This window comes from Glycine soja, chromosome 20, assembly GCF_004193775.1.
Source record: "Glycine soja cultivar W05 chromosome 20, ASM419377v2, whole genome shotgun sequence".
Lineage (NCBI taxonomy): Eukaryota > Viridiplantae > Streptophyta > Magnoliopsida > Fabales > Fabaceae > Glycine > Glycine soja.
In genome coordinates this window covers 38,516,587-38,537,724 of record NC_041021.1, presented here as the reverse complement: position 1 = coordinate 38,537,724, position 21,138 = coordinate 38,516,587, and the positions used below count along the sequence as shown (strand labels likewise).

The window sequence follows — 21,138 nt, the reverse complement described above, 5'->3', positions numbered from 1 at the left end:
CTAAAAAGAAATTAAAATATAAAATATAGGAACTAAATATATCATTTTTAAATTATAAGAACTAAAAGAGAATTAAAATTAATTTTATAAAGATTAAAAAACCACTTTTAAATTACGAAGACCACAAGAGAATTAAAATATAAACTAAAGAGACTAAAAGAGAATTAAACTCTAAACTATAGAGATTAAAAAATCATTTTTAAACTATAAGGACTAAAAAGATACAAATGGTAAAACTATAAGAATTAAATGAGTAATTAAACCACAAATTAATTAAAAATTAATAAAATATGTACAAAATATCAAAATAAAATATTACATTTGATTTAATAAAAAAATATGTTAGTAAATTGACCCATTTCACTTTTCTCTTAACCTATTCTTTTGCAAACCAAAATGGGACAAAATTTTGTTGCAAACCAAAATAAGATTGAAAATCTTAATCTGACTAAAAAAGGACCAAAATTTATTGGTATGACAAGTCAAACCCATTTTGTCATCCATATCCCTCCCTAACAAGGGCTAGTTGATTTAATATGAGTTTGTCTAAACTTATTTTTTGAAAAGAAAAACCTTATTTTAATAAATAAATATCTTTATGTTTGTTTAAATGGTTTGTATTTAAGAATGTTTTTTTTATAAATAAATTCCATTTGCTTCTTTAAAAAAATATTTTTAAAAGTTCTTATTTTAAGTTTAAACAATCTCATCCTTAAACTTATTTATTGAAAAAAGTATTTTTTAAAAATATTTTTTTATTTATTTTAATAAGCAAATTCTATCTACTTATTCAAAATGCAATTTTAAAATCCAATCTGCTTATTTTGAGAATCAATATTTTACTTATTTCGAAAAGTAAATCTTATATGTTCAAAGAATTTTTTTTTTAAAAAACCTTTTATTTTAAATTACTTATTTTAATTTTAAACAAATCGACTCTATATAAGAGAACGCTTAATTTTTTTAAAACTGAAGCAAATATAAATTTTCAGTTGTACCTTAAGTTAATTTATTTTAAGATAAAGAAAGTGTGTCTTAAAAATAAAATATGGTTATAATTTTTTATTTTTCCAATTAATAATTATAATTAGAATTTGTTATCTAGAAAAATAGTTTGGAAAAGTCAAACCTATTACTTTCCTAGTTTTATTTCTTACCATGTACTTACTAGTAGTTTTTGTCTGCTATGATTGTCAGCATAAAAAAGAAAAGGTCAAGAGAAGACTCGTCGCCCTTCTAAGTTTAGAAAATATCGTTAACTTCAACATAACAATTATAATAAAATTATACATCATTTATTAGTAAATTACCTGAAGTCAAGTTAACAGGCAATGGAGTAACTAGACCAATCTCATGCTAGATCTGGTCCTTCTACTGATTATTTTAAACAAAATTTGAATTCTCGTATACTTGTTGATGAAGAAAATATATAAGGAAAACGAAAAAGGATAAAAAGTTGACGAGCTTTTTCTTTTCAAAGATTTGTACTTTAGAAATGTTTTTTTTTGTGTGTGTGAAAAATAGAAGGCTTGCGATTCTGATGTTAAATAATTTAACTTCGAAACACAAAACCAAGATTAAATGATAGAGTTTATGATATATATTACGAAGAAACAGATATTGCTGATTTTGCCAGCACCGATTTATAAGGTAGTGCATGTGATCTTGCCTATAATGATTAATGCCATTGCCCCTAACTGAATAGAATTATCCAAGTGTCGTCTTGTCATGCTAAGTATAAGTAATCTAATCTAATTAACAGGGACTTAAGGAGATAATCCTTGGTGTCAAAATAATTTAATTCTTTAAATAATCACAATGAATCTCCTTGTACATAAAGAAATAATTCAGCACACGATCGAGGTTAACGTCGATGAGCATCCTTACATTTTACAAGTTAAAACAGACCTGATTTCTAGCCATCCTTTCATTTAGAGACTCTGAATGTGTTTGGATTTATGTTTGAAAGCTTCTAAACGTCATTTTGTGCATTTCGAAGCATCAAAGGTAGAAGTAACTTTTGAAAGATTGTCAACTACATTCAACATAATTGGTTCCCAAACACGCATTTAGCAAGTTAGTCAGGACTTCCAATACTTGTTCAGTTGGTTTTGAATCTGGCACGGTCATTTGATTCAAAATTTTAACTATTGGAATTTGTTATTTGTTTCGTTCGTCGGAGAGTATTTGATGGGATTTATGGTGGCTTTATCATGCGTCTTATAGTGTTCAAGGGTAGGCAGGGGAAATAGGTGATGCAAGCTCCATTGGAGCTTGTAGGCCTAGGATCTTCTTCATCAATGGATTCCTTTGCTTCTTGGAAGATAAATGGCAGCGGAATGGAGAAGGAAGAGAGAGAGGAGACGCCACTTCAAGGAGAAGATGAGTCTAGAAGAAGCTCACCACCATAGGAGGCCATGGATAAGAGCTTGGAGGAAGAAGGAGATGAATGAAGGGAGAGGGAGAGAAGAGCACGAAATTTTGTGCTCAAAAGGAGCTCTGAAATCTGAAGTTAATATTCAAATGATCAAAGTTGAAAAAAAATACACACACATGACCTCTATTTATAGCCTAAGTGTCACACAAAATTGGAGGGAAATTCAAATTTCACTTGAATTTGAAATTGAATTTGTGGAGCCAAAATTTCACTAATTATGATTAGTGAATTTTAGTTATGGTTCAGCCCACTAATCCAAGATCAATTCCAAGATTCTCCACTAAGTGTGCTTAGGTGTCATGAGGCATGAAAAGCATGAAGGACATGCACAAAGTGTGACTATATGATGTGGCAATGGGGTGTAGTAAGCAAATGCTCACCTCCCCCTCTAAAATTTAATTGGATTGGGCTTCTACCAATTCAATTAAATTTATTTCCAGCCACACACATCAAATATCCACTTAGTGCATGTGAAATTACAAAACTACCCCTAATACAAAAACTAGTCTAGGTGCCCAAAAATACAAGGGCTGAAAAATCCTATATTTCTAGGGTACCCTACCTACAATATGGAGCCCTATATACAAGGACCAAATATAATGACATCCTAGTCTAATATGTACAAAGATAATTGGACCCAACCTTGGCCCATGGGCTCAGAAATCTACCCTAAGGTTCATGAGAACCCTAGGGCCTTCTTCAGCAGCTCTAGCCCAATCTTCTTGGAGCCTCTTGCTCATGGTTCTTGTGATTGGTCCCTTCCTAGGGAGGATTGCATCATCCCCTTCCCCTTGAAGAGGATTTGACCTCAAATCTGTTAGTTCCTCCTCCTCAATATCAGCTCCACCTGCAAAAGGAGTTAAATCAGAAATGTTAAAAGTGGTGCTGACTCCATACTCTTCTGGGAGGTCCAACCTATAGGCATTGTTATTGATCCTCTCCAAAACCTGAAAAGATCCATCCCCTCTAGGGCTAAGCATGGATTTCCTTTTAGTAGGGAATCTATCCTTCCTAAGATGGAGCCAAACCCAGTCACCCTCATTAAGAACTAGCTCTTTTCTTCCTCTATTGCCTTTAGTTGAATACACCTTTGTTTGGTTCTCTATTTGGTTCTTAACCCTCTCATGCATCTTCTTTACAAATTCTGACCTAGATTCCCCTTCTTTATGTATAAAAGAAGTGTCCAGTGGGAGGGGAATGAGGTCTAACGGTGTTAGGGGATTGAACCCATAGACAACCTCAAAAGGGGACTGCTTGGTGGTTCTATGAACCCCCCTGTTGTAGGCAAATTCTACATGAGGAAGATACTCATCCCAAGACTTATGGTTGCCTTTCAGAAGAGCCCTTAAAAGGGTGGATAAAGACCTATTCACTACCTCTGTTTGCCCATCAGTTTGTGGATGACAAGTGGTAGAGAAAAGAAGTTTAGTTCCTAACTTAGCCCATAAGGTTTTCCAGAAGTGGCTAAGGAACTTAGCATCTCTATCTGACACAATGGTCCTAGGCAAACCATGGAGTCTCACAACTTCCTTGAAAAAGAGTTTTGAGATGTGGGAAGCATCATCCACCTTGTGGCATGGTATAAAGTGTGCCATCTTGCTAAACCTATCCACCACCACAAAGATAGAGTCTACACCTCTTTGGGTTCTAGGAAGCCCAAGGACAAAGTCCATACTAATGTCTACCCAAGGTGCAGATGGGATGGGTAAGGGTGTGTATAGCCCATGAGGCATCACCCTAGACTTGGCTTGTAAACAAGCCACACACCTAGTGCAATGCTTATGGACATCTTTCTTCATATGGGGCCAATAAAACTTTTCTTTGAGGAAGACAAGGGTCTTGTCTATCCCAAAGTGGCCCATGAGCCCACCCTCATGGCTCTCTTTCACAAGTAATTTCCTAATGGATCCTTGGGGTATGCAAAGCTTTCCCTCTTTGAACAAATACCCCTCAGCCAAATAGAATCCATCTTGGGCCTTTTTCCCACAACTCTCATAAATGGGAGAGAAATGTTCATCTAAAGCATACAAGTCCCTAATATTATCAAATCCTAAAATTTGAGCTCCTAGGGAGCAAAACAATGTGTGTCTCCTAGAGAGGGCATCAGCTACCACATTTGTTTTTCCCTTTTTGTATTTGATAACATATGGAAATTGCTCTAGGTACTCTACCCATTTTGCATGCCTCTTGTTTAACTTGCTTTGCCCTCTAATGTACTTAAGTGATTGATGATCACTATGAATGACAAATTCCTTGGAAACAAGGTAATGTTCCCAAGTTTGGAGGGCTCTTATTAAGGCATAAAGCTCTTTATCATAGGTGGGGTAGTTGAGGGTGGCACTATGAAGTTTTTCACTAAAATAAGCAATAGGGTGCCCACCTTGTAACAATACAGCTCCAACTCCCACTCCAGAGGCATCGCATTCTAGCTCAAAAGTTTTAGAAAAGTCAGGAAGAGCTAGAACAGGTGCCTTAGTAAGCTTTTCTTTGAGCAAAGCAAAGGCTTGCTCTTGTTTTTCACCCCAGGTAAATGCCACATTCTTCTTCACCAGCTCATTGAGAGGTGATGCAATTGTAGAGAAATTAGGAACGAACCTTCTATAGAAGCTTGCTAACCCATGGAAGCTCCTAATATCTCCCACACTTTTTGGGGTGGGCCATTCTTGGATGGCCTTGATTTTCTCAGGGTCCACTTGGACCCCATTTCTATCAACTACAAAACCTAAGAAAACTATATTATCTACACAAAAGGTACACTTCTCTATATTTGCATAGAGGGTGTTTTTCCTAAGGACTGAAAGAACTTGTCTGAGATGTCCTAAGTGATCATCTAGCCTCCTACTATACACTAAAATATCATCAAAATAAACAACTACAAATCTACCTATGAAATCCCTTAAGACATGATGCATAAGCCTCATAAAGGTGCTTGGTGCATTAGTGAGCCCAAAAGGCATCACTAGCCATTCATACAAACCAAACTTGGTCTTGAAAGCAGTTTTCCACTCATCACCCTTTTTCATCCTGATTTGGTGATAACCACTTTTAAGATCAATTTTTGAAAAGATATTGGCACCATGCAACTCATCAAGCAAATCATCAAGTCTAGGAATGGGGTGCCTATACTTTACAGTGATGTTGTTGATGGCCCTGCAATCTGTACACATTCTCCACGTACCATCCTTTTTGGGCACCAACAACACTGGCACAGCACATGGGCTTAGGCTCTCTTGGACCCAGCCCTTCTCCAACAATTCTTTAACCTGAGACTCTATCTCCTTAGTCTCCTGAAGGTTAGTCCTATAGGCTGGCCTATTAGGAAGGCTTGCTCCTGGGACTAAATCTATTTGGTGTTCTATTCCCCTTAAAGGAGGTAGCCCAGGGGGTATCTCTTTGGGAAATATATCACCAAATTCATGTAAGAGTTCTTGGACCTTTGGGGGTAAGGTCTCAAATGTAGGAATTGTGGCAGTGCTAAGGGATGTTTCCCTTGATAGGAGAAGGTAGAAAGATTGTTTAAGAAGGAGTGCTCTTTTAATATCACCTTTTGTTGCAAAATGATTTTCCTTCTTAACAATCTTCTTGGAGGAATCCTTTCCCTCTTTTTCCTTCCCCCTGGCCTTTGAAGACAAGGCCTTACTATCCTTCTTTTTCTTTTGTTTTTCTAATTTTTCTTCCTCATCCCTCTTATCTTTCATAGTTAGTTGATCTTTGGCCACCTGTGAAGGTGTTTGAGGATGCAACACAAATTTAGTGCCAAGATGGGTGAGGGTAATCTCATTAGTTAGGCCATTATAAATGATCTTCCTATCAAATTGCCACGGCCTTCCTAAAAGAATATGTCCTGCCTCCATGGGAACTATATCACAATTAACTTCATCCTTATATGTCCCAATGGAGAAAGGTACCTTCACTTGTTGGTTAACTATCATTTCCCCTTGCTCATTGAGCCATTGAAGTTTATAAGGTTTTGGGTGGGGAATGATAGTGAGGTTCAACTTGGAAACTAATCTTGTGCTATAACAATTGCAACAAGATCCACTATCCACAATGAGAGAACAAGTTTTATCTAAAATTTTGCATCTGGTATGAAAGATGTTCTCTCTTTGGGATTGAGATAGATCACAAGATTGACCTCCAAGGAGCCTTCTAACCATTAAGAGGTCACCTTCTTCATGGGGGTAGACTTCCTCACTAGACTCTTCACCCCTTACTTCATCTTCACTTCCACTAGAGGAAGAGCAAGAAGTAGTCTCCTCTTGACTACTATAAATGTCTTGACCCCTCATGATCATGGTTTTCTTTGTGGGGCATTGAGAGGCAATGTGACCTCTCCCAAGACATTTGAAACATTTAATGTTGCTAGTCCTTTCTTGGGAACTAGTCTTAGGGGTGTATTTCTCTATGGTCTTACCCTTATCTTCCTTGGGTTTTGAAGGTGCAGCCCCTAAAATTCCATGGGCTTGGTCCTTCCTTGGATAAGAGTGAGAGCCATAAGATTTTGAAGAAGGCTTTCTTTTAAGTTGTTGCTCCACTCTTATACAAAGTTGGACTAGCTCATCTAGGTCCCTATATGGAAGGAGTTCAACCTTGTCCCTCACTTCCATATTGAGCCCACTAAGGAACCTAGCTATGCTTGTTCTTTCCTCCTCCCTAAGTCCAGCTCTTAAAAGGAGTAGTTCCATTTGTTGTCTATATTCTTCAACGCTCATACTCCCTTGTCTAAGCCTTTGGAGCTTGTCCATAAGCTCCCTTTCATAGTAGGAGGGAATGTGCCTCTTCCTAAGGGAACTCTTAAGATCATTCCAATACTCTACTGGAGGATCCCCATGAATCCTTCGTTCTTTAACAAGGGAAGTCCACCAATAGAGGGCATACCCTTGAAAGCTAAGGGTAGCCAATGGAACTTTTCTCTCTTCGCTAATATGATGGCAAGCAAAGAGTTGTTCAACCTTCATTTCCCAATCTAAGTAGGCCTCAACATTATCTTTTCCATGGAAATATGGGAGGCTAATGTTAACCTCTTGAGGCCTTCTATCCTTTTCTCTTCTTTGGGAGTGATGTTTAGTATGTGAACTATGATGCCCTCTATAATAGTCGCTAAGTTCTTCACTTAAACTCTTGCAAGAGTCATGACTACTATAGGAGGCATGTTTTTCTCTTTTCATTTCTTTCATTATTTTTCTTCTTTCTTCCTCTCTTATTTTCTCTCTTTCATCTTGACATATTTCTTCCACTTTTTTTTTACCTTTTTCTTTTCTCTCTTGTTTTTCTTTCCACAACTTAAGGGATCTCAACTCATCTAATATCTTATACAAGGGGTCCTTAGGAGTAGAACCCTCACCATTAACACTAGATGAAGAATGAAGACTCATGTTGGTTCCTAAGTTATGGTTCTTTCTTGTTGGGGGTTTGAAAACAAATGGTAAAAGAAACTATGGTTGAAACTAGCCAAAATAAACACTAAAAGAGGTGTGAAAGATAAGGTAAAAACTAATTGGTAAAAGGCAAGCTATCTAGGTGGTTTGACAATGGAGGGTAAAAGAAATAAGCTATGAAAGTAAGCAAGAAATTAAAGTGCAAGAAATGCAAACTAGGCGGATCCTAAGAGTGTTTGGATGACCTCATTTAAGGTTCCCAACAAAACACTCACTATCCTAAGGGAAAATTGCCTAAAATTATTACACACAAATGGAAGTAGGGTGACCTATTGGAGGCTCCCAACTTACTTCCAATGAAAGGCCTTTTTGTTACAAAATTTGAAAACAAAACAAATTGCCAATTACAAAATTACAAAAAAAAAGTCCTCAATTGTGGTGGCTATTCTCTCTTGAGTATTTCACTCAATTTGGAGTGCTTCTTAGTCCAATAGCTCTTAAGGTGGTTGGCCCCTTTCTTCTTGACTCAAATTCTTCAAGATATGGCACCAATCCTCCTTTCCAATTCCCTATATGGCAACTCACAAGCAAGGAAACAAAGAGACAAGCAATAACCAAAGACCAAAAAAAATGAAATGAAAGCTAAACCAATAGAGTTTTAACAAGACAAATTTCCAAAGATTATTCAACAATTAAAGCAATGAAAAGCACAAAAAAGCAAGCTAGGACTCAAAGAGAAACCTAGAATGGCTCTAGAGTAGAGTAGAAAAACTCTAAAAAAAAAAAGACTCAAGAAACCTCTAGTTTTGGCACTTGTTTTCACAATAATTTTCAATTGAAATTTCAGAACTAGGATTGGTATAAAATAGGCACCAATTATAGAACAAATTTTGAGCCAAAATAGCAAGCACACTTTCCTTTCACTTTTCCTTTTTTTTTTCTAGACACTGATTTTTCTGCCAACTTGTGTGATTTTTATTATTTTTTCCTTTAATCCAAATCGCTTGGTTCTTTTTCTATAATTTTTTTCCAGATGTCTAGAAAATTCAGTAAAACTTTCAGCTCAAAAATCGTTGTGACCAATTCCCAGTAATTTATACAATTTTGTATGTTCAAGCTGCCAGCACCAGCGATTTCAACCTAGAAATCAAGAGTAGTGTTTATGTTGCTTAAGGCTTGGATAGTTACAATTTGTGTTTGCTTATGCTCAATTATCTTGAATAACACAATTCAAGAGAGCTTAAGACTTATTTGATTCACAAATCCAGCCACAACTCAGCACCACAACTCAACTTCATCATAGGCATCATGTAGGAATCTTAGAAAACAAAAAAAGAGTTCAAGAACAAGACTACTTCTAGGAATTGATTTAGAACATGTTATGAACTAAATAACATGCATGAATTAGACTCAAAATTCAAAAGATAGGCTAATAATGACAAGAATACATGAACAAATGTATCTAGAATTCAATCAACAAAATAAAACTCAACACAAACTTAGAACATAATGTGACAATTACTATGACTAAACATGACTCTAAGACAACATGGATTAAGTGATTTACACTTAGATTTTTGTGTTTTTTTTTAATCAATATTTTGGAAGAAAATTTAGATCTAAGGTTCAGCACAAGAATATTATGAATGAAAAATGATAGAACCTAAAATCAACACAAAAACAAGATTCAAGAGTAGATCTACAAAATTTGAACCATAGAAATGCAAGAACAAGTGTAGATCTAAGATTTAATCGGTTTATTGTTTTTTGAATCTACTCTAAACAGCACCAAACCACAAGACAATGGAGGATATACATGGAGAATAAGATGAAGAACAAGGAATTAAAGAGAATTCACCGAACAAAAAGATAGAGGAAGCAAAAGAACATCACCTAGATGAAGATGCTCTTGATACCACATGATGCAAGCTCCATTGGAGCTTGTAGGCCTAGGATCTTCTTCATCAATGGATTCCTTTGCTTCTTGGAAGATAAATGGCAGCGGAATGGAGAAGGAAGAGAGAGAGGAGACGCCACTTCAAGGAGAAGATGAGTCTAGAAGAAGCTCACCACCATAGGAGGCCATGGATAAGAGCTTGGAGGAAGAAGGAGATGAATGAAGGGAGAGGGAGAGAAGAGCACGAAATTTTGTGCTCAAAAGGAGCTCTGAAATCTGAAGTTAATATTCAAATGATCAAAGTTGAAAAAAAATACACACACATGACCTCTATTTATAGCCTAAGTGTCACACAAAATTGGAGGGAAATTCAAATTTCACTTGAATTTGAAATTGAATTTGTGGAGCCAAAATTTCACTAATTATGATTAGTGAATTTTAGTTATGGTTCAGCCCACTAATCCAAGATCAATTCCAAGATTCTCCACTAAGTGTGCTTAGGTGTCATGAGGCATGAAAAGCATGAAGGACATGCACAAAGTGTGACTATATGATGTGGCAATGGGGTGTAGTAAGCAAATGCTCACCTCCCCCTCTAAAATTTAATTGGATTGGGCTTCTACCAATTCAATTAAATTTATTTCCAGCCACACACATCAAATATCCACTTAGTGCATGTGAAATTACAAAACTACCCCTAATACAAAAACTAGTCTAGGTGCCCAAAAATACAAGGGCTGAAAAATCCTATATTTCTAGGGTACCCTACCTACAATATGGAGCCCTATATACAAGGACCAAATATAATGACATCCTAGTCTAATATGTACAAAGATAATTGGACCCAACCTTGGCCCATGGGCTCAGAAATCTACCCTAAGGTTCATGAGAACCCTAGGGCCTTCTTCAGCAGCTCTAGCCCAATCTTCTTGGAGCCTCTTGCTCATGGTTCTTGTGATTGGTCCCTTCCTAGGGAGGATTGCATCAATAGGTCAGATAAATGGATATGGTTTTATGACTTAACTTACATCAGGTCTAGGTTAGTTTGGGGTTTTTCATAAAAGATGTCCAATCAAAACTTTTAGTAAAACTTAGTTAGTTAAACAAACCAAATTTTAGGCCATTCAAAAAGTCTAACAAGTTATCCTGTTTCAAAAATTACAAATAAATATTTATTATTAGTATTATTATTATATTAAATTTATTATAATACATTCAAATTTTAGATTTATTTATCTTTTTATTCATGTTGATATATAAATAGTCAAGTTGAAGCTAATAATTAAGATTATTGAAAATAAATGTCTAATTTTAAAATTTATTTTTAAATAAACTATCATGAATACTATATTAAACCTTAAGATATGTACTTATATTATATTTGATTCTTAGAAAATCTTGTATATATATATATATATATATAGTTTTTACATTATCACAAATTAAGTTTTTAAATAAGTTTATAAATCAAGTCATACTTTTATCTAAATCAGGTTTAGATTAAAAAAAAAACCTGTCAGATAAATGAGAAATCATAAGGAATTGTTTCAATGCAAAATGTAAAATTTATAAGGAGTTGCTTCAATTGGACGTAACCAACTGCATTAGTTCAAACTAAACATGCACCTAATAATAATCTTGGACAACTATTTACTCATGACATTTGATTTTTATACTTCACACAAATTCTTGAGTAAATTATTCTTTTGTTTTTATTTTCACTTTGTTTGTCTGAAAGCAAAGTTGGTCCAAGAGTAAGTGAGAAAGATTTATTTTATTTATACTTTCTGTTTGTATATGTGACCTTTTTCTTTTAAAAAAAATAAAATTCTATGAACCTAAAATTTTTGAGTTTTAATTGTTTTATTCTTAAATCAACCTGTCTGGTAGGGAAGAAGAAAGTGGGGGTGTGAATGTAGTTTGAGACTTGAGAGTAATACTTGGATTAATCTTTCTATCTTCACCTACTAGATCATTTATCCAAACTCTGACCTTTATGGAGTTGGATTAAATTTTTATAAAAGCCAGGGAAAGGGCACAAGTTGTCGTATATGACTGTTGGTAGTTGCTTCAAGTTTTTGCCTTAAGAATGTCCAATTACATCATCTACTGGGCCTCCTTTTGTGATGCTCCATATCGTGACGCGATTTAAACACTGCTTTTTTCAAATCTAATATTTTATTAGAGCTATATAAGTGGTTCAAAAGTACTCGTTGCATTTAAATTTGATGAAAATTTAAAAAATCGAAGAAGCTACCAAAATGGTTTTTGTGATTCAACTTGATAGCATTTTTATTTTTTTTGCGTGATCAGTAACCTGATAGCTTGAAAACTACGTCTCCTCACCCCTCCACCCATGAGGAATCAATCAAAGGTGATTTTCGGGGTGAATATTATCCAATACTTTTTTAGTACCATTGCTAAATGTAATCAGACACTTTATTAATTTATTTGGAATTAAAAGCAACGTCCCAATATAAACATGTTGTAACAATAGTTTATGATAAATCAAAAAAATTATTGATTGAGTCACGAATAATGTCGCTTTCTTTAAGACGTTTTGTGGCACTGCCAAAAAATTGTGCAAGCAGACAATCAATCACGACGTCCCCAGGATAAAACAGCCCAGATCACTGTATAAGATTTCCACTGCACTGAGGGAACTTTTTCTTGAATTACACCCTCTTCTATGACTTGAAAAGTCACTCTAAAAGGCAACCGAGAAATGTGACTTAAAAAGTCACTCTTAAAACCAACAGAAAAATATGACTTACAAAGTTACTCTTAAAGACAATAAAAAAATATGACTTTCAAAATCACTCTTAAAGGCAACCGAAAAATATGACTTACAAAGTCACTCTTAAAGACAACCGAAATTTTAGAGCGACAGAAAGAAAGAGGAAGAAGTTTACCGGAAATGCATCAGCTGAAATATGGGAGGGAGAAATAAAAGTTGAGAAAATACTTCTCAACTGGAGCAAGGAAAAAAGAAGAAATGAACTCTTTATATATAGGGAGTGAAACATTCTGAACAATGTGGGACTGAAGCTTTTTGTTTCTTTTTTTTTTTTTCAAACTTTCATATGTTCTAACAGAACATAAAAGACAACATAAAATACATTTTTCTGCTATTTTTTAATAAGTTTATTTGATACATAAAATCATTTACATAATTATCAAATTAAGAAATATCTTAAACATATTTTTAAAATAGTTAGTGTAAAAATTAATAATATTATAATGTTGGATGATTGTATAATCTGTTTACAATATTAATACATTTTAATTGTAATTAAAATGAGAATATTTGGATAATTAATAAAAGAAATAAAAAAGATTTGTATATAGGAAGATATTGGTGTAACATTAATTGAAGGAAAAGTGGCAAAATTTTGGTTAAAGTGTTTTGGATACATAAAAAATGATATTAAAATACTAATAAAAAAAATAAACTGCATTGTTTTCAGTTTTGTAAAAAGGAACATAAACTAAGAAACATTAGTAAAAAAGATGGATCTTATAATAAATAGTAGTTTTCAATATTTTATTTATAACCAAGCTAAATAATATTATGTATATTATATACTTTCATTTAATGGAATAAGACATTTATGTTTTGTATGATTTAGGAAATAAAATGGAAAGAAATAAAAGAAGAGTGAGATGAATTTTTAAATTGTTTGGTAGAAGAAAAAAATGAAAAGAAGGAAAGTTACAATATATAAAATGATATAAATAACCCTAAGAGAAATAAAAAAAAGGTATGGAAAACACAGTTTTTTTAAGCTAAAAAAGTGCATATTTGACTTCAAAAAAATATTGTTTTTTATACTGTTTCTCTTTCTTAAGGGTGTTTATGCTGTTTTATATACTTTCTTAGTATTTTTCTTTAAAAAAAGAGTTATAATTTACTTTCCTTATACTTTTGGAGAGAAAGAGAAAAAAAGAATATTTATATAAATCCCACCATTATTTTTCTATTCTTTTACTTTATCAAACAAATTAAGTAAGGAAAGAGATTAAAATTTCCGTATTTTTTACCCTTCTCGAATCACTTTATTCCCTCTTACTACATAGACCACTATGGTTTTTAGGAATAAAAAGTAAAAACCACCAAGAAAAAGGTCGTTGTGATTTTTCTCCGATAAAATATAAAATATGTTAATCTAATAATTGTGTCCTCTCCGTCCACACTAAAGTTAAAATGGTTCGTTGAAAGCACGTGTCACTGAAAAAAAAATTTTATTGTATGCATATTTATAAGCATTTAAAAATTTATTTATTTATTTTTATATGATTATTGTTCACCAAAATTTCAACTTGTTTAAATGAACTAATCATCAAAATCGTGTTTAGATAAACTTTCTTAAAAAATGTTGTAATATTGATTTATATATCTCTGTAATAAAAATAATCCTTTGTAAAAAAAATTATTTTTAAGTAGAAAAGTTAAAAGGTATAGGTAAAAGAAGTTAAAATAGAAATGTTTTTATTACTGACGAAAAATTATGTTTATCATAATTTTACACGTTTTCTTATCATTTATACAATAAATATTTTCCTCTCATTTGTTAATTAATAACTTAAAAACACTTATTATCGAGACACAAAACACCCATGGAAACTAAAATTAAATGCAATGGCTAAAATAAGCAAAAATAGACATGAAAGACAAGCATCTTTATGATGCTTATTTTTAATAATGATTTTTATCCAGATTCTGAGGGAGGGAATTGAATCCCATGCTCTGCACAATATAATTTTTTAAAAGCAAAAAAAACCACGCGCTCACACGCGCACCTTCCACTCTGAGAAGCGAGTATTTCTCCCTCTTCAATGTTCTCCCTCCTCCGATGACTTTCACCATACAACCAACGAAGAACACACTCTCACATATTATTAGCTTTTAGCTCTCTCTCTCTCTCTCAGTCCTTCTTCTTCGCCCAGCCAACATGAGCTCAATCGTTCAGGTGTGGAACCTTTCGTCCTCATTAAAGATTTACTTTCTTGATTTTGGATTTGCTTTTCAATCCCCCCTTTTTTGTATTGATGTTTTATTAGGGTTTCACCAAGTCGCTGGCCATGACCATTCTCTCTGAGATCGGCGACAAAACTTTTTTTGCAGCTGCGGTTAGTTTCTACTCTTTTTTCTAATTCGTTTGTAGATCTTGTAATTGGTTGCACCAGATTAACGGGTCGGTTTCTGTGGGCCAGCGTGTCTGGATTTTTAGACTGAGATATAACCTTGTTTGTTATCATTTTTTTTTAAAAAAAAATATATAGTTATGTTGTGTCTTTCACTCTATTGGTTCAAATCTTACTAAGGTGCTGCATAAACATTTTAACTTATCTTATTTTAATGATTTATTTTTATTGTAAATCTGAGAATATGTATTCCTGTTTATTGAATTTACAGTAAAACTTTTTTAATTGCTCTACTTATAGCAAACATATGTCGGAGGCCATGTTTGGTGGAATGAGTGAGTTTCAAGATATGTTTAGTGTTATTGATTTATTTCCTCTTTGCATAGTTCCTGACAAAGAAGACAGGGTGGCCTTGGTATTTGTTTTTGTAGTCTTGAGAGTAGAATTAGAACTCTGCCTGACTGTTTGATATCATGATTTCTAGATACTGGCTATGCGACACCCAAGACGCCTAGTCTTATCAGGTTGCTTATCGGCTTTGATTGTAAGCATCTTTTGATCTTTCTCCTTTTTAATACTACGCTAATCTTTGTTTTTGAAGGTTTCATAATTTGCTTATTTGTATGATTTAGTTTTTCCTATTCTTCCTCCTTTTGAGCTTCATAATCCCCTTTATCTAGGTGATGACCATTCTCTCTGTTCTTGTTGGCTGGGCTGCTCCAAATCTGGTGAGCATTCTTTGTTGCTGGTCTCGCCTCACAGTTATCCTCCTTATTTGTTTATTCTTATAGATACTTGGGTTGCTATCCTTCCATCAAATAACATGCTGTATGCATTGAGATTAGATATTTGGCATGTATGCATTAGAGAGGTGTTATCTATCTCTTGTTTAGCTCTATATTACTCTTTCTTTTTCCTTGATTTCTGCCTTTAGTAAACTTCATATAAATTCTGCAGATCTCTCGTACATGGACTCATCACATTACAACATTTTTATTCTTGGGATTTGGACTTTGGTCCTTAAAAGACGCTATATTTGAAGAAGGGTGATTATTATTTCTCATTCACATCATTTTGCTAATCCTTTTAAAATGAAAATAAGTTTGCAACTGAATTGAGAGTTTTGGACTCATGCTTAATAATTTCCTTCGATGGACAGGGATGCGGAAGAATTGGCTGAAGTTGAAGCTAAATTGGTTGGTTTGTCACTACTATTTGATTTCTTATTGTAAGTCATTTTTTTTAATTTTCTTGTTGACAGCACCCTTGTATTGTTATTAGGATAAAGATTGGAAGGCTAGCAATGGAGCTACAAAAAATAGCAATAAGGTAAAATAATATCTGTTTAATAAAATTTGTGTTGTCTTCTTTCTGTCTGTCCGCATAGTCACACTCTTCTGATTTTGAGCATGCATAAAAAAATTAAGTAAGGCTTTAAGGCCATGCATGATCATATCACATATAATGAACCCATTTGGGTAAACAACAGAGTTAAGCATTTATGCAACAGGATCTTATTGATGAGAGCTTATTCATAAATTGTGAAGCTTACAGAAATAAGCTAAAGAGAGCTTTTTTCTTGAAACTTACTAAAATAAGCTAAACAGAGCTTATAGGAGGTTACAAGCCATTCCACAAACCCACAAAAGCTTCTCCAAACACCTTCTACATGTTTTTTTTAATAGAACACATTTTGTTTACTTCTTATGATTGCCAAGTGGTTAAGAGATCCTTGGAAAATTCTTACTACTACTACAACAGAAACCAAGAGAGAGATTCTTAATAACTAGATTGCAAATAAATTGCTTTATAAATATTTAGTATTTGGATAAGGCACTTAATATCTTGTAGGCAAAGCTGCAATAGCAAAATTTACAATTGGATGACTCCCAATTTAACAGCTGGATGAGAATTATGCAACTTATTTCCAGTCTCTAGTTGATTATGATATTATACTAAATCAGAATCCAAGGATGCTTTATTTTTGTTGTTCTAATACTGTATATATCATGTGTCTCATTTCCCAGGATGATGATGCCACAAAAAAGCATAAACGGTCATTTTTATCTCAGTTTTTTTCTCCTATCTTTTTACAGGTAATAAATTATTAATAGTAGTATCTCTATACAGAATGTAGTTGAACACTGAACTGGGTTAAATTTGATCCCCTTTATCATCTCTATTCTACAGGCATTTTCTATCACCTTTTTTGGTGAATGGGGTGACAAGAGCCAGGTGAGGATACTGCATAACTGCATAAGCTCTTTTATTGGAGACTGCTTCATCACTTCATTAAGCACAACTTATTTCTGTTTCAGTTGGCTACCATAGGTTTGGCTGCAGATGAGAACCCATTTGGTGTGGTTCTTGGAGGGATTCTGTAAGTTTTGACTTTTAATTATTCTCTTTATTCTGAACTCAGCCTATTTCCGTAGGGCATTGCCTATTTTTCCTTTGGTTGCCCGTGATGGCATACGGCATATGTTATTTCAATAATTTGTTGCTGTAATTCTGCATACATGTGTTATATGTATATGCCTTGCACATGCATTGTGTTTGTCTGGATGCATAAATATGTATTTAGGATGTCACAATCCTAAGGTCCTGCAATTTTGTAGGAGAGGAATGTAATTCTTAATTACTTTTCACAGGGGACAAGCATTGTGCACTGCTGCTGCTGTTGTTGGAGGAAAGAGTTTAGCTTCTCAGATATCTGAAAAAATTGTAACAATTTCTACTCCTTTTTATTATCACTACCTGTTGTCCATCTCCCCACCCCCTCGTCTTTTTTGTTAACTCATTTAAAATTTTAAATTCAATATTCTGTATCTTAAAAAGTTCTCATGCATCAAGTTTAAATAATTCAAAATTAGTTTCAGACTACCAAAAAAAATATGGGAGTAATGAAATCAGAGTATATAAGAATTAATGGAAAAGGTAATGGAATAATGAAGAGGATGCTATATGTGAACAAAAATACAACATTATAGCCATGAGTCCTTAGAACACTTTTTGATGTAGTGTGCAATTCTGATTTACCACCATATTACTGGTATATAGCATTAAGCTGAGCGTGTATGCCATCTAAATGTTGTTCTCAATACTTTGCAGGTTGCACTCTCAGGTGGAATTCTTTTCATTGTTTTTGGAATTCAGTCATTCCTCTCTCCAGTTGAATCATGAAGGCTGTGCTTTTGGTTAGTGATTATTCTTCTGCGTTTTTTTACAAGACATGTTTAGCAAATATGTTTGTTATTATGGTTGGAGTTGGTTGCTAAAAAAGCTCAGCTTCATGCCTAATCCTCCCTGGGTCATAGATTTCATTATTTCGACCCTTTTGTAGTTCAAAATAAATTTACCATTGTAGAATGATAGCCAAATTCAATATAAATAGTCAACATGAGTGGATTGTTCTGTTTAGATAAACATCTGTCTTCACTTAATCTCTCATTATATTCATCCCTTCATCAAATAAATCCATGTGTAAATTGTGCTTGAGAAATGTAATGGACCAGTTTGGGGAAAAAACTCTTTAGTTTCCAAGGTTGTTTTATTGATGTTCCTGGGAAACTGTCTAATGTCATAGCAATGAGAATGCATGCATCTTGGAGGAAGTAATAAAACGAGACGTTTGGGTAGAGGAGAGTTAAACCATGCTTGCTTCAGTTGCTTGTATTGCATATGATGTTGACACTGTTGAATCAATGCCCTTGGGGTGATCCTTTTGTCCTTGCTTGTGTAGAGGGGATGAAAAACTTTTCCATCATTGGAGCAGTAGTTCAAAGTGAAACTGGTAGGTCACAACTCATTGTGCACCCAATTTGGGTGCACTTAAGTTATGTACAATAATCTCTCTATGCAAAGTGGGTAGAACCCACCCAAGTACTGTAACTTGACTGGTTATCACTCGTTATTTTTGTCTCTCACAAGGTTGATCTTTAGTTGTTTCCCCCTAAAGTGTCAAGTACCATTGTAGAAGTCTTGCTCAACACATAATTTCAACTATAACAAACTTAAAAATATTCTAGTTAACTGCTCCACCCCAAAATTAAAATTCTTGCTGTTCAACGTTGATGAAGTTAGTGACGGTGACCTGCTATATAAAAAAATGTTTATATAATTGGAATGTCCTAAGACACCACAATCCCAAATAATTCGTTTTCATTACAAGTGAGATTATTATTCCGGTTGTCATGCTAGCTAATTTCTTATTAGAGAATCAAGCTTTGGAAGGTGTGTTTCTCCATGGGAGTAAGATTGGACATTTTTCATGTATAAAGAAAGAAAAAAATTTCCGAATTGCTCAATTTGTCAATGAGTCGACAATTGGTTAGGTCTTCCATAATATTGATGAAGTAAAAATTAATTAAAAATTAACTATAATAGGGTAATAATTAATGGCAAAAAGCATTTATAAAATAAATAGAACTTTGTATGAGACTTAGGTATGTACTATTATTGTTTAATTATTTATTGTGAGCTTTTTATCTTGTAGAATAAGTAATATGATTTTATATTAATTTAAAATTTATTTAACTTAATTTTCTTATAATTTTATGTTGGTTTATTATCTAATATAATATTAAGCAAATATTTTATAATGATTGGCTGGATCGTAGCTGAGCTGTGAATACTTTCACTAGTGCAACCTTTAGTGTAGTTTTGATCAAGATTTTTTTTTTCAATTATATTTTTTCCATAAGGTTTGAATTTGAGATCTTATTTAAAGAAATCAAGTCCGATATCACTTGATAAATGCAGTTTAGAATATTGGTATCAAATTATAACTTAGAAAAAAAGGTTAATATTGTGATACAAGCATATATGCATAAAAAATTATAAATAATAAAATAAAAATTCAATTTTTAACTAATTATCATAACTTAACACGCTATTTTTTTTAAACAGCAATTCTCTGCAGAGGCCAAATTTAGTTTTTTCGTATGTATGCAGGACGCTTAACTCCAATCATTTTCGTGAACAGTAAGAATCTCATTCAAAGAGGTTTGAATATCTTAATGGACAAAAGGAAGTACTCCAAGTTAATATGGAAAGTAGGGTAAATTGGGATGAAGAAAACGTATCACGGCCTTATAAATTAGTTGTAAACGATATTAACCAGATCGTGACGTATTTTTTTAATTTAAGGCTTGTTTCATTCAAGTTCGTTTTGAAAAAAAAAATTATTATTTTTTGAAAGAGTTTCTGAAAATAAAAATATTTTTCAAAATTTAAAACTGACAATGTTTGGGCTTGGGAGTAAACCACCTTTGGATTAATTTTGTTCGGTGCAACCTCACATAATATTTGAAATTTATAATTCTTTAATTAAGTTAGGCATACATTTAAATAATTTTTTTTTAGCTTGAGATAAGACTAGTATTATTTTGATATGGCTCATTTAGAAAGATAGTTATCAGACATCCTTGGTGTTAGTATTTGCATTTTTAAAATTTTAAGAAGTCGTTAGAGCTGAATTGTTGATGAGAGTCTTAAATAATTGGTGTAAGATTGCGTATCTAAATTTTATAATTACATATTCTTATTCAAAACTTGAGTTGACTTAGTTACAATCCAATCGCCAATTAAAGTTAACATCTAGTTGAGATTAACCCAAAAAAAAATTAAGTTAACTTAAACACGAGATTAAATGAGATTGATTGCAGGAAACTTGGATTCCTATAACAACGGATTTAAGTTAGTGACTGCAGGATCGTACGATCCAATGGTTTGCATATTTTTGTGTTAATATTCTATTCTGTTAACCTTTTAAAGTATGAAATATAAGGCTTTTTAGGGTTGAGATTTTGTTTCTTGACCGCAGGGAATCCAATTCCTTACGCAGCCCTACCTAATCATAAACAGCCATCCACCACGAAGTTATTGATTTTTTTTAGATTTTGTACGTTATCAAAACACAATATTGATCTTTCGGAAGTGAATTCTTTTTTGGTATTAATACTATTTTCAATTCCCACGAATAACAAAAAAAAAAACTCCATTTTGAGGAATTACACATATATGCTAGAAATTTTCAAGAAAAGAAGTGCATTAAATGAATAGTACAAGAATTGAACAAAACTAAAAAAAAAAGGTTTAATTCTCGAAATGATTTACTTAATAATAATGTTAGAGTTGAATGAATGTGATTATTATTAAGGAAAGCGAAAAAAAGAAAAGTCTGTTGGAACTAGATTTGTTCGAAGGTGCGTGAAGGCAAATACAAAGTATATTGTGTAATGTGTGGTGAGCAGCCTCTGACAAAACCAAACCGTTAACGT

At 33.3% G+C, this 21,138-nt stretch overlaps 1 protein-coding gene across 3 annotated transcripts; it reads left to right on the top strand.

The window, feature by feature from the left end:
- Positions 1–14,439: 14,439 nt before the first annotated feature.
- LOC114401312 (GDT1-like protein 5) lies at positions 14,440–20,020 on the top strand. 3 transcript variants are annotated; one of them, XM_028363804.1, is made up of 13 exons: positions 14,440–14,682; positions 14,774–14,842; positions 15,342–15,401; positions 15,538–15,585; positions 15,815–15,903; positions 16,017–16,053; positions 16,139–16,186; positions 16,885–16,953; positions 17,048–17,092; positions 17,176–17,237; positions 17,509–17,581; positions 17,969–18,054; positions 19,766–20,020. In XM_028363804.1, exons 1-12 carry the CDS (start codon positions 14,665–14,667, stop codon positions 18,038–18,040), a joined length of 690 nt encoding a protein of 229 aa, XP_028219605.1. In that variant the 5' UTR covers positions 14,440–14,664; the 3' UTR covers positions 18,041–18,054; positions 19,766–20,020. The 3 variants fall into 3 exon arrangements, with proteins under 3 accessions (XP_028219605.1, XP_028219604.1, XP_028219603.1); XM_028363803.1 differs by lacking the exon at positions 19,766–20,020 and adding an exon at positions 18,600–18,889; XM_028363802.1 differs by lacking the exon at positions 19,766–20,020 and having other exon boundaries at positions 17,969–18,333.
- The last annotated feature ends 1,118 nt before the right edge of the window (positions 20,021–21,138 follow it).

Coding starts and splice junctions, on each gene's coding strand:
- LOC114401312 (XM_028363804.1), top strand. Junction 16,187..16,884: donor CTACAAAAAATAGCAATAAG/GTAAAATAATAT, acceptor CTCATTTCCCAG/GATGATGATGCCACAAAAAA. Junction 17,238..17,508: donor GTGGTTCTTGGAGGGATTCT/GTAAGTTTTGAC, acceptor TACTTTTCACAG/GGGACAAGCATTGTGCACTG.